A 13,438-nucleotide genomic window follows, 5' to 3' on the forward strand; every position below is an offset into this window, starting at 1 on the left:
CTCAATTTAAAAGATTTGAGGAAATGCTAATCTTAGTATGTGATATTATAGTTGCACGAATTATTGTTAAACTGAATAGATTCTCCAACACGAAGTATTTAATCAAAATCTTGAAAGAATTTGGTAAACGAGATTATTCCTTTCAGTTCTGCAAACGAATCCAAATCCATCATCTGAAAAGGAAGCTAGAAAACACACTGAAGATAAAAATAACAATGAAGGGATCATGAGAGAGCATGAACACCACTCATTGCTTTTTAGATGACAAGAAGAAAAGAACTTGAAATGGCTATCTACTGTGGATTCTCTTCTACTGCAAAACTAATCTTTGCCACTGACTGCGCTGATATGGGTGACAAATTTGAAGTGCAGAAGGCCTGCCACAGTTCAGCAGCCTCCTCCTCCTCCTCATTCATATCCTTCAAGAATCCACCATGGATTGAATTTATGATGCTACGAGCTGCCTCCCGCGCCTCCGGCAATCTATCGTTGAGCAATTCGGCCGCCAGTTGAAGAAGCGCCGCTAAGCCGAAGTCTTTCATGATCTCGATACCCTAAAAAGATTGAGGAGTTTAGAGCTTGCAGAATTTAGTTTAATAAAAGTGATCATACTACTGAAAGTCTCTCTCTTACAGCACTGGAGACACAATTTGATATGGCAACAGCAGCCTTGGCTCTGACTCTGAGGTTAGTATGGTTGACATAAGACTGAAACTTCTTGAGCAAAGGAAGAGGAGATAGTGATATTGCCATTGTCTGAAGTGTCTTCTCGGCTTCTTCGCAAACAAATCGCTTATCCTGAGATGCTTTCAGCAAAAGCTGGAGCAGCTGATATCAATATGCATGGAAAATAATTAGACAGTAAAACTTCCAAGATTTCCTTTGTCATCAGATTAAAGGTTTGAGAAAAATGTACCAAATTGTCAAAAGAATCTTTTTCCGGAGTAAGTAGAAGATGATGGCCGCAGGAGCGAAAAATATCGGCGCAAGCCATGATTGCTGTCTTGCATAATGCACTCCTTGGATTCTTCATTGCTTTCACAGTCACCAGCATCACCTTTTCCCTGATCAGATATACATCTATAAGCAATTGTTGCATTGCTTATGTAACCTTCACAGATAAGAACTGAACTACTACTTCAGAAGAACAAGCTTAAAGCGAAGAAAAGGAAATGGTCCTTTTACATTCCAACTCTTAACCTCACATCTGGAATCAAAACTTCGAATTTACCAAATCAAGTGGATAAATATCCTCATGTGAATCAGTAATTACATCAAGACATTGCAATTATGCAGATTAATAGTTTTTCTTTGCGATCAACATCTTAGTGAAGTGATCAAGATCCTGAGAAAGAACAGAGCTTACAAGATTGGAAGCAGAAGAGATGAATGGTGCAGAGCAAGTCGGCGCACATCATTGAGAGATTCACACACTTTGACCCAATCTTTGAAATCCAATTCTTCCAACAAGTTCTGAAAATAAAATTGTACAACCAAAAACCAAAATTTTAAAAAATTAAGAATAATTACTAACAACAATCGAAGGACAAATATTATATAGCTCACCGCTATCCTCATTTCGGGTTCTGGCAGGGCCTTGAGGTCCTCAGAGGAGATGTACTCCACCAACTGCTCGGCATTCTTTTGCGGCAGCGGCGCGGAGTTCTCGTCGTTGGTGCCTGGATAGCGAGGAGCCTCGGGGAATACAGAAGCTTTGGTAGGCGTAGTGGTTACCTTAGCCACCTTCTTGGGCCTGTCCATTGCTGTAGGAAGAGCATTGTCGAGTGATCTAAGAGCCATTTTTTTTATCCTCTCTTTCTTTCTTCTTGGGTTTCTTCTGGGTTAGGGGTCTTTGAGAAGATTGGAGAGGAGGCTTGGGGGGGGGTTGTTGTTTTAGAAAGGGATTTGAATGGATGGAGTGATTTGAAATTTTGAATCAGAGGAGCGCCGCTTTAGTAACGGCTATATTCTCCTCAATATATCCCAGATTTGACGATGATATGGAATCCGGTTTTCTACCGTTATGGCTTATGACCGCCACTTTTTGCTATTGGGTGGAGGGTTGCAAATTTAAACCCGACCCATATTTTGGACCCGTACCCGAATATTCGGGGGGGTTCCGGGGCCCTCTCCATTGTACGTGCCACTCACATTCCCTTCATTTTTTTCCTCAATCTCTCTTACCTCTCAAACCTCTCTTATACTCCTCCAATGGCGGACGGGGAAGACGACCCCGAGGGAGCGGCGGAGCTCAGCGACAAGCAGAAGCTTGAGATCGCCAAGTGGTTCCTCACCAATGCCCCAGTCGGAGAGATCAACTACGTCGCTAAAGGTACTCTCTCTCTCTCCCCCCTATTCCTTCGTTGTATCTTCTTTGATCGATATCTTTATGGCTGTACGCAGACATCCGTGCCCTTCTTGGTGACGATCGTATCTACAAGATGGCTGCGGCCGAGGCCTTCGCGATTCACAACAAGAGCCACTTGATCGCGGTCGAATTGCCTGACAGGAGCGGCGATGTGAGTTTCTTTTATGATCACCGAAATTTTGGATGATATCGTGCACCTTATAAGGAAATTTCGTTTCTTTAGGTGATTCTCTACACTGATGATGTCAAGGATTTGAATCTTTAGGGTTTTCCCATAGTCCGAGTCTGTATTTTACCATTTTTACATATAATTCGACTTAGGAGGATCTTCTAGCAATTTAGAATGCAAGCTCCTTCTTTCTTGGAAGACAATGTTGCTTAATCTGCTGCTGGAGAGCTTCTATTCTTGAAGATGACAACTGACCAGTGCCCACCATTTTGTTATAGATATCAATCCTGTTCTATCTGGCCTTGATATAAACATCATTGGCCCGTTACCTTGTTAGAATTCATGACTACATTAACTACCATGGTGTCTTACAAGAACATGACCAAGTGCTAAAAGAAATCCTATTATATAACCTTCTGATGTACTATTAAATAGAATAAGTATCATACCAAGATCTTGCAACAAAATAAAATAGTCTATGCAATGCTATAATTGTCCAAACATACCTTGCTAATGATGCTTTAGTGTTAATTTGGTTTTCGGACATCATAAATGCTTTAGTGTTAATTTTGCTGTGGCAGGGGAGCATCTTCGAATTGGATTAATCATTCTATACTCCAATTTGTTCACATTAAAGATATATCTCCACATTCTAACAGTGAAATTACACACTTAATTACATTAGGTTAGAACTTTAGTTTTCCTTTCACTCTAATGTAAGCACTCGAGTAGGACTCTGATTGAAGTCATACTCCTTGACCCTAGATACACATATTGCGGTGCATAATCTACATAATTACAGGATATTTTTATGTTTCTTTATCTTGTCAGTGGTGATTATGCTATTCCCTTAGCTAAGCATGTGTTTGTTATATCTTGCAATATCTTTCAGCTAGTCTATAGGAGCTACTAGAAAATTAACAAAAGAAACTACTAATTTTGTCAACTTCTCAATGTTACATGCTTTTAAATTATATCTACTGCTTGGTTATAGTTATTTGTTCTGTGCATATGCAATTGCTCTTTTCTGACGCATTCTTGCAGGTCATCATTACAACATATGGGGAACTCGACGAGAACAATTATTTTGATCCTAGGACTGCACAGATTGCTACTGTGGATCACATCAAACAAGTATTCTCCCTACCCTCACTCTCATCTAACCCTTTTATCAATATCTTGGTGCATGATCAGAATCATAGCTGTTATGTTCTGGTTACTGCTATAGATGATGAATAGTTATGATTATATGAATCATAGATGATCAATATCTGTTTGCGGATATTAAGCAATAAATTATATTTGCAAGCTTATGAGAGATGTGAAAAGCATGGATTGCTATTATATTTGGCATTTAAATACGTTTTGACTCTTGCACATGCTGATTGCTGCATACTCACACTCAGTTATAATTTTATATAAAAGAACTTCTCTGGTAGAAATTTTTTAAATTTATTTTGTTGGTTCTTTTTCACTTTCTTTCTTGTCTTGCTGCAAGAAGACCAGAAGAGAGATCGTGTTTATTGCTTTACTTTTCAGAATTTTTCCTGAAGATCTTTTAACTGGTGTCTTGGATCTTATTTCTTTGGTATTTGATTCTTTTCTTATTCAACTCAGGTCTGCACAAAATTGAGACCTGCTACAGATGAAGAGCTTCCATCTTCTTATATTGAGGAGTTTCGGTATGTTATCTTCAGTGCCAATATGAGCTTATATATTATCATTACACTTCCAGCACCAGTTGCACCTTTAAATTATCTCTTGTATTCTTATGCTGGCTTTAATACTCTTCTGCATGGTAGAAGTAGAAGCTTTATAAGTCTTGTACAGTTATTCATGAAAGCCTTTTGAATTATTGATTGTGTTCCTTTTACAGGCCGTTTTGTTTTTGACACTCTTCTGCATGGTACAAGTAGAAAATTCATGAGGCATAGTAATTGATGAAAGCCTTTCATTGGTGTTGTACTAGTTAATATATTTGTAATTGGAACGTACAAGAAGGAACTATTATGTTTGTCAAAATATTCAAGTGGTCTTACTTGCCTTGTGGTAATTAAGAATCTAAAGCACACGCTATTGGTTCTCTGGAGATTTAATTTGTCCCAAAGGATATTTGTTGCCGAATGAATATTATTGCAGTCTATTGGTTCTCTACCAATATATCTAACAAGATACAGATAAATAAATGAGTCCTTGTGAAGCCTTATGTCCTGTTGCTACTGTAAGCTGCTACTGTCGTCATTGATCTCCTTACCTTTCATCCCTTTTTGTATCATACTGACACAGAGTTGCCCTGGATGCTGAATTGTGCAAGTTTGTTGGCGAAACCTACCCAAAAGGAACCTGTGCTGTTTATTGCACTAATGGGAAACATTTGGAAGGACCAGGAGCTGATTTTGGGTTTGCAGCAGTTATATCTGCTGCTAAATGTAGCCCGCATAACTTCTGGTAAGTCAAAAGCTCAAAACTCTTACATGATGTTTTCTATTGTTATTAGAAGTTTATATAGTTGAGTGAGCCTACTCTATATCCTTGACCAAATATCATAAGCATATCTTTTGGCTGCGGGTTTAGTAGTGTCAGCATTTACTTGGCAAAATTATGGACTCTACACTCTAATCATGATATTTGTTTTCTTTGTAACGTTTGTTTGATTTCACCTCTGATTTGAAGGTGATATCGCTTACTAGAAATGGCAGTCAAGATCATTACATTTGATTTTCATGTAGTTAAAAATGGAAGGAAAATGATTGGTCATTAAACATAATTTGCTAGAAGTAAGACTATTGCAAGCTTCAAAAAAGTAGACTGAAATACAGTTAACCATAAATTTACTAGCAGGCTCAAATTGACAACAAGATCTATACTTCCAAGTACCTCAGAAATATGAATTAAAGGAAGGGGAAGGAGGGAAAAATTGACAACCTTCCTAGAGTTAAGGTGATGAAAGAAGGGGAATGAGGGAAATATCATATATTTACATCAACCATAGGCCTCCTAGTAACAGTGAGAAAATTTAACAAGCTTCCTTCCTGTGATATAAATCCTAAATACTAATGCCTAATTGCTGACGAAGACTTATTATATTAGAGTATAGCCTTAATTCAAAACCTCTAAGTCTAGTATTTGTCTTTCCTTTTGTATTAATTGTTGTTTTAAACAAATGTAGTGGCACCTGCAAATTGCAACAGTGGTTGCTATGATGGTTTTAGTTCAAACCCTTCCACTGTGTTGTGTGTTTTGAGTTTTGACTGCCTGTGTCTGCTTATTGCTATATGAACCAAAATCAACTTATCCTTAGCATCTTAAATTATGGTGGGTTGTCCGCTAGTGGGCAAGTAGGTCTTTATTTGTACTGGGTTTTTTGTCTTTGTCAGTTTCTATTATATTTTCCCAACAGTTCTCTAAGAACATGTATTATTTCATGTTATTCTTATTGATATATTTTCGTTATCTTCTGCTTGAATGTCATATGTTTCTTATTGAGTAGTTAGTTATTTACTTTTCATAAATATGATGTTTGATACCTTTCGTGCCAATTCACAGAAGCACCTGCCATAGTGCCATGGCACCTGCAATCTGCAATCTGCTAAGGTGTATGTGTTTGTTGGCTGCTACATTCCCACCTAGATCTTTTTGTAAGATGGGTACAAATAGTTAAAATTTATGACCACAAGTCATTTTGGTTGGAGTTAAATATTATGAAGTATCCTTGTAACTAGCTGATTCATCACAATCTGTCACAGATATTTCCTTTTTCTTGTTTTTCTTGAGATATTTACTTACTAATAGTATATGTTACCCTTGCTTTATCCCCCTTTTTTGGTTTAACAACAGTTGTTATGCGTATAGGAAATTATATACACCATGTAAATCTGAATTTTATATGATCTTAATTTATTTTGGTTTGTAAAATTTATTACTGGCCTTTTTCATCTTTTTAAATTTCAAATCTTCTTTTGGCAAGGATTATAAAGAAGAATAATTTGACATCATTAGGTACGAGTACTTAGCAATATTCACTTGCTCGGTTGCTCCACTTCATCAAAAAGGATTGTACTGAGCAACCACTTTTTTCACCTATTGTCGTTGGATTGTTGTTTGGAAAATCATGAACAAATGTGTCATGCAGCAATGGAAGTTGGCGCTCCATTTGGAATTTGGAATTCAAAGATGATTTGCAAGTCGTGGAGTTGAAAGGAAAGATGCAGGTGACTGGTTATATTCTTTCCGGTCACTTTTCTTACATTCTACATGGATTAGTATATACTATAATTTCGACTACTTTACTAAAGTTGGTTATTGTTTGCACTTTATGATCATCAGGTAGGTGCTCATTATTATGAAGAAGGAAATGTCCAGCTGGATGCAAACAATGAGTGCAAGGACTCCACTATTTTGCAGGTCAGTAAAGCAGACCCTGTTATGACATATTCAAGATATAGCTTGTCACTTTTGAGTGCCACGCATATATGTACTGGAATTGTATCTTGCAATTATAAAACATGAGAACACACATTTACGTACTTGCACAACAAGTGATGGTGACTGCACCATTAAGTGAGGCCATTTGTGGTCATCAATCATTAATTAGCTTCTTTCCTTAGTATTAGAGTTTTATTTATTTATTTAGTGGCTTTGTAAAAATAGGGCTAAGGCTCTTTCTCTTATCATTAAGTAATATATTTTTCATCAAATCCTCTCTCCTCTTTTTCTCTTCGCCCTCAACCTATTCTAGGGTTAGGTCTTATAATGTTTCACGGTATCATAACATCCCGATCTCTAGGGACTTGCATTCGTTGGACTTCTTGTCCTTCACCTTCACCTTCACTGACTGATCTCTCTATCTCTCTACAACGGATATTTCTTCCTCTTCAAACCCCTCAAGTCGCTTGCCCTTCGTAGGAAAGAAGTAGGGTCGGGGAGGAGCTCGACTCCGTTTGACAACCCACCAAATGTCGAACTAGGGTAGATCAGGCTTGAATCGGACCTCCCTCAAACTGCTGCTTTCACCCAAACCCCCCTCGACACCCCCACCGTCATCTTCTTCACCAGTATAGGCAAATCTTGCTACCTAAACCCTCGTCATTGTCTCCGACGTCATCTTTGATCCGAACGCATCACCCATATCCACCTCTCTAACAACAACTCCGCCCTCTCTATGTTCTTAGATACGGCATCTTGCATCATTGGCAGTGTGGCCCAACAACGAGCTCCTCACCTGCTACTAGGGGTGAAAACGGGTCGGATTAACTCCGACCCGACCCGCTATCCGACCCAACTCGGATCGGATTCGGATAAAAAATTTCTATCCGATTCGGATTCGGATACGGATACGGATACGGATAGAATTTTTGAAAAAAATTCGGATACGGATTCGGATACGGGTCGGATATAATTTTCGGATTCGGATACGGATATCGGATATCCGTTTATCCGCATATTTTTTTAAATGATTTACAGTTTTTTAATTTGCTTATTTAAATAGTAAGTATTAATATTATTATTAATAATACGTTATATATTATTTATAGAGATTAATTTCTCTAATTTTATATATTTGACATACAAAAAAATAATTTCTTATAAAAACTCTTAATAATTTTGTGTTAATTATATTTAAATAAAATATTATAATTATTTTAAATTTAATCAATATTCGTTTAAGATCCGATCCTTTATCCGAAAATTATCCGTATCCGTTTAGTTAGGATATGGTTTTTAATTTTGTTATCCGTCTAATATCCGTATCCGAATCCGTATCCGAACTAAAAATACAGATCCGGATATGGGTTGAGCACTATCCGATCCGTATCCGATCCGTTTTCACCCCTACCTGCTACTCCTCCTAGTCCACCACCGCCACATGGATCTTTCATCACCTTCTTTCATTGGGCTTACAACATTGAAGTCATTTCCTTACTCATCCATTGTGCATTGAAGACATCCATCGTGCATCGAAAGCAACTATGCATGGAAGGCATCCACCAAGTCACCAACGGGCATTGAAGACAAGGTAGCCTTAAAGGTCATCTAATCAACACAGAGATTATCAATCTCTTTGCTCACCTGTTGTTCAATGAAAAACCTCGGTGAAATATATTTTTGTGGGCACCAAAAATTTGATGAAAGGCTTAAGAGAATATTCTGAAACGCCCTCAAGGTGTTCGATTAATTGTTTTCTTTTCTAACGATGTCTCATGTTCTTGTCGATCATGAGAATATTCTTGGTTTGTTTTCTATTTGTCACTTTGATTAAATCACACAAGTGTCATCCATCAAGATAGTCCTCCATGGGTGATGTCTCTTCAAGCATATCAACGACATCTTTGTGGGATGTGCTCCCCCTTGCACATCATCCAGACCACCACTATAGTCTCAGTAGAGTTTGGTACAACCAAAATTGTTCAAACGAAGGGTTCTTTCCCTGAATATACTAAGTGGGTTTTGTGTGATATGAAGATTTGCACCTTTCTTATCCTGTAGTTTGACCAATCATTTCGACCTCAGCTTCAAGAATTACCTTTTGCTCAGGCTATTTGGGCTCACTTAAATCGCTTATTTGTTAAATCGAGGCTGATGTATCACTTTTAGCTTCGTCACAATGTCCTAGAGGCCAAACATGGTCAGCTTTCTATTCATGATTTTTATACTCACATGACATCAGCTCATGTCAATGGAGTCTACTCTCTCCATTTCTTGTCTTATTGCTTTTAATCACTAGTGGCTCTATATCATATGAACGTGAAGAATATTCTTCATGGTCTTCTTGATGAGGTATATGGATTCTCCAACTAGTTTTCACATTCCTTTTAAGTCATATGAATTGATTGTGGTAAGCCATCTATAGGCCCAAACAGACTCCTCGTGACTGATTTAATTGATTTCATAGTATTCTCACAGACTACGAATTTCAGGAGAGCCTCTCTAAGCCATCTATGTTTTTCCAGTCTTTTGCTTAGGGTTGGGTCATTTTTTTTTCCTGTATGTCAATGATATGGTTATGATCAACATTTGTTCTCTTTGATTGTATCTTCAACAAGTTTGAGATAGTAGACCTTGGACCTATTTGGTACCTTCTGGATATTGAAACTTCTTAGTCATCTTATGATCTTCTACTATCCTAGCAAAAGTATATTACGAACATTCTCAATTGCATCACCATCACTGACATATCTCAGTTAAGTTTCATCAAAAATTTCAGCTAGATGATGATCAGCTTCTTCCAGATCCAATTAAATATCAGCAGCTGGTCGGGATTCTCGTCTATTTGATCATTACTCGGCCAAATGAGAGTATCTCATGCAATTAGCCTTCTTGCTCAATTCATGCAGACTCCTCAATCTGCTCACTATGTTGCTTTTATACGTATTTTTTGATATTTTCGTAACACCATCACTCGCTCTCTCTTTATGCCATCAACTTCCATTTTGGTGTTGTTAGCTTATTTTGATGCAGATTATGCCAATAACAAATTTGATCAGAAGTCTACGACTAGTTTTTGCAATTTTTTAAGAGACTCCTTGATTTTCAAGCGCAACAAGAAACAAAATGTAGTCTTTCCAGTATTAAATCTGAATATATCATGCTTTGTATGTTGCAACTAAGGAGATCGTTTGGCTATATCGCCTCCTTAGTGACAAATCTGATTAGAAGTCTACTACTAGTTTTTGTATTTTTTTTAGAGACTCCCTGATTTTCAAGCGCAGCAAGAAACAAAATGTTCTCTCTCTCTATTATTGAATCCGAATATTGTGTTGTGTGTTGCAACTAATAAGGAGATTGTTTAGCTATATCGTCTCCTTAGTGATACGGGTGTTCTCTTATCCCTCCTAATTCTTCATGTCGACAGTGACAGTGCTAAAGATTTGCGAAGAATCTTGGTTTTCTTGAGAGAAAGAAACATATTGAAGTGATATTAGCTACAGTAGATAGGTATACCAAGCTGACACAATCTCCCTTCGTCACCTCAACACTGAGGAGCAGATCGCAAATTTCTTCACAAAGTCTCTTTCATTTCCATGCTTTGAGCATCTAATTGACAAACTCTCGATTTATGATTCATCTTGAGTTTGAGGGAGGTATTAGAACCCTATTTATTCATTTTTTTACATCTATGATGGCTTTATATAAACATTGCTAAGTCTCTCTCACTTATATTAAGCAGTACATTTTCATCAAATCGTCTCCTCTTTCTCTTTTATGCATCAACCCATTATAAGGTTACATTTTGTATCTTTTCACTTAGAATGACATATATTGTATCCAAAGTCATGTTTATCTTATACATTTGTTAGTAAAGATCAACTTTTGGAACTCAGTAACCTTTGACTATATATTCACCTAAAATAAAAACAAGGTTGGATATCAGGGTGGCATTTGGTTCGTGAATAAGAAATGTTTATTCATGAATTCAGTCTCCCTTAAATAAGTTTTATAATCAAACACCTACTTATATATTTTTTGGTTAAATTATGTACAAAGTTAGTCATTGACAAATTAGGCAGAAAATTTTATCACAGGTTGAGGATTGTGACAAAATTTATATACATTTTCTCATAGGATTTCTATAGCATAAAATAACCAAAATGCTATCTTTATACCCAATGCCTCAACTTTCCATTTATTCTACTTTCTTCCATCAATGTTTCAGTAGCAAATTAGCAATCTCCATTTGTGATCTCATTCGAAAGACTCGACAGAATTGATCCTACCTCAATAGAAAGATCATCTAGCAGGCTAGATCTCTTTTCTTATGAATTTCGTTATTTTTCCTGGTTGCTTTTTTTTCTTATGAGCACTTTGGTCTTACTACTATCTATTGTGAGGATATTTTAGCCTTTTCATCTTAAAATGGTTTTATTGACCTACTTATTCACAGTTTAGTAATCAACAGAAATTTTTATATAAACTTATTCAAAATAATTATTATAATTTTATCTATATTTAACAACCAAACAATAAAAAGTGAGTAAAGTTATAAAGATATCTTATTTATATATAAGAGATGTGAGTAAAATTATCCTCAAAAAACTTATGCATGAACCAAATGAACCAAAGATATCTCGAATGCTTTTTTTTTCTTTTTTGAAGATTACTTGTACTAGAAGTAATGATTTCTATTTACTGCTGTATAACTGTTTCCAGTCCCCTGAAGATTGTGCTGTTTCAATAGTGAGCATGGTTCGCCAACATGAGGGAGAGTATATGGCATCTCTTGAGGTTTCAGTCTGTCCTCATGGTTCTTAGATTGCTTAGATGCGGTAATTTGATTCTAGAGTACTAACTTTGTCTTCATATGCAGGCATCCTATCTAAATTTACCAGACACCACATTCAAGGTATGCTGGAAGTAAGAAATAATTTTTAGTGAATTACTAAATTAACGAGTCCATGAATGGTGTAAGAAAAATATCATTTCATAAAGCATACCTTGTGCTCTACCAGGGCTATGGGTTTCAATCACAATCCAATCGTAACAGCAGTCATGAGAACTGCAGCATTTCTCTTTCTTTTTCTTTTTCGAGAATCAATGGAAACTTATGGCATCCCAACAGAGCTATAAAATGCTCGCTGTGGAGATAAGAACTCCCAACCTCATATTGGGAAATTAGGCGTGCCAATTATCATTGGGATATTAGCCAAAGCAATGCTATAATTTGTAATTATGAAAAACCGTCATTCAGTTGCTTTCTTGGCTTTTTCTTCTAATGTTTTATTTTATTTTATTTGTTTTTCTTTCATTTTTCCTTTTAGGAGCCTATAGTGTTAACTCGGCTCATATTGTGAAACAGGATCTTCGTAGGAGACTTCCAGTCACACGCACTCTCTTTCCATGGCATAATACTTTGCAATTCAGCCTCACTAAAGACCTCAGCAAAGAACTTGGGATTGAAAAGTGAACGGAGAAGTCCGAGGGTTGTTGGTTGCTTTCTCATGCCCCAGGCTCCCGGTCTTGTCATAAGAAGTTTTGGCCTCTTGGGTTTTTACCATTTAGTTCTAAACTTAAAACACTCATGCACCCATTCAATGCTTAATTTAGAAATTCCACCTGTCTTGTATCTGCCTGCCTAATGTACTTTGTGGAACTTCTCATTTGGATATAGATATTTAGAATGCAAGCCGCTTTGAAGTTTGTAGAGAGATCATTACATTACATGTTAGTATGGAAGCATTTGCAAATGAATACAGCAAAATTTATTCAGTGAATTAGTTTTTCAACCCAATTAGGAGGTTTAAGTGTGTTCTCAGGTTCTTCAATTACTTCTTCATTTTGACAATTGACATCTTAATTCAGATAGCATGCTCCTTGTTAATCTAATCTACTTCAACAAAGGAGACTTTACAAGGTACATGCTACTTTATGTTTACTATCCTTCACAGTTTACACCCTTGCAATTTAGACTTTCGCATTTTGACACTGCCCTCTGCGTATATTGCTTGAAACTTGAAAGACACCCTCCTGTTAGCCTATCTAACTGAGCCAAGATCAGGGCGGGCCTTGGGCAGCCCTAGGTCAAGCTAACTTGTTAATATCTTTGAATGTATGGTCTTTATACCTTTGTTGCACTTAAAAGATGACTTATGTAACATTTACGAGTTGAAACCGGTTGATAAATGGTTGTAGGTAAATATGCTCAAGTTACAAATAATCCAGAGAATGACGATCGCATAAATGCTGTGCTACTTGTACGAGGAATTTTTGCCCGGCGAAATTTCCTTTGGCAAACCCTGCAACCATTTGGTAGATGTAGGATTTTGTGCCCATATATCAAAACAAAAGAGCGTTCGTAATTGTCCGCGTTTCTTTGTAAAGAGTTGGGTTGCCTTGGCATTTAACGTTCGGTACTTTGTAAAATACCCTAACAGACGGATTTATTGTTCTACCGTGTATTGCATTGT

General features: G+C 36.9%; 2 protein-coding genes across 2 annotated transcripts; one reads left to right on the forward strand and one right to left on the reverse strand.

The window, feature by feature from the left end:
- Positions 1-119: 119 nt before the first annotated feature.
- On the reverse strand, positions 120-1,936 carry LOC140790892 (uncharacterized). Its single transcript, XM_073141206.1, has 5 exons — positions 1,567-1,936; positions 1,367-1,473; positions 917-1,064; positions 634-828; positions 120-554 (listed from the first exon to the last, which is right to left on the reverse strand). The coding sequence occupies exons 1-5, from the start codon at positions 1,798-1,800 to the stop codon at positions 294-296; spliced, it is 945 nt and encodes a 314-aa protein (XP_072997307.1). The 5' UTR covers positions 1,801-1,936; the 3' UTR covers positions 120-293.
- Positions 1,937-2,142: 206 nt separating this feature from the next.
- On the forward strand, positions 2,143-12,745 carry LOC140791327 (F-actin-capping protein subunit alpha). Its single transcript, XM_073141853.1, has 10 exons — positions 2,143-2,332; positions 2,404-2,519; positions 3,582-3,671; positions 4,155-4,219; positions 4,824-4,985; positions 6,670-6,748; positions 6,864-6,941; positions 11,685-11,759; positions 11,842-11,877; positions 12,331-12,745. The coding sequence occupies exons 1-10, from the start codon at positions 2,212-2,214 to the stop codon at positions 12,436-12,438; spliced, it is 930 nt and encodes a 309-aa protein (XP_072997954.1). The 5' UTR covers positions 2,143-2,211; the 3' UTR covers positions 12,439-12,745.
- The last annotated feature ends 693 nt before the right edge of the window (positions 12,746-13,438 follow it).

The sequence above is a fragment of the Typha latifolia genome, chromosome 6 (genome assembly GCF_019914945.1).
Source record: "Typha latifolia isolate L0001 chromosome 6, TyphaL0001v2, whole genome shotgun sequence".
Lineage (NCBI taxonomy): Eukaryota > Viridiplantae > Streptophyta > Magnoliopsida > Poales > Typhaceae > Typha > Typha latifolia.

Excerpts from the sequence above, each read along its gene's own strand:
- LOC140790892 (XM_073141206.1), bottom strand. The coding sequence starts at position 1,800 with ATGGCTCTTAGATCACTCGACAATGCTCTTCCTACAGCAATGGACAGG. Across the intron at positions 1,474-1,566 it reads AACCCGAAATGAGGATAGCG|AACTTGTTGGAAGAATTGGA; the intron begins GTGAGCTATATA and ends TTTTATTTTCAG. Across the intron at positions 1,065-1,366 it reads TCTCTTCTGCTTCCAATCTT|GGAAAAGGTGATGCTGGTGA; the intron begins GTAAGCTCTGTT and ends ATATCTGATCAG.
- LOC140791327 (XM_073141853.1), top strand. The coding sequence starts at position 2,212 with ATGGCGGACGGGGAAGACGACCCCGAGGGAGCGGCGGAGCTCAGCGAC. Across the intron at positions 3,672-4,154 it reads CTGTGGATCACATCAAACAA|GTCTGCACAAAATTGAGACC; the intron begins GTATTCTCCCTA and ends TATTCAACTCAG. Across the intron at positions 4,220-4,823 it reads TCTTATATTGAGGAGTTTCG|AGTTGCCCTGGATGCTGAAT; the intron begins GTATGTTATCTT and ends ATACTGACACAG.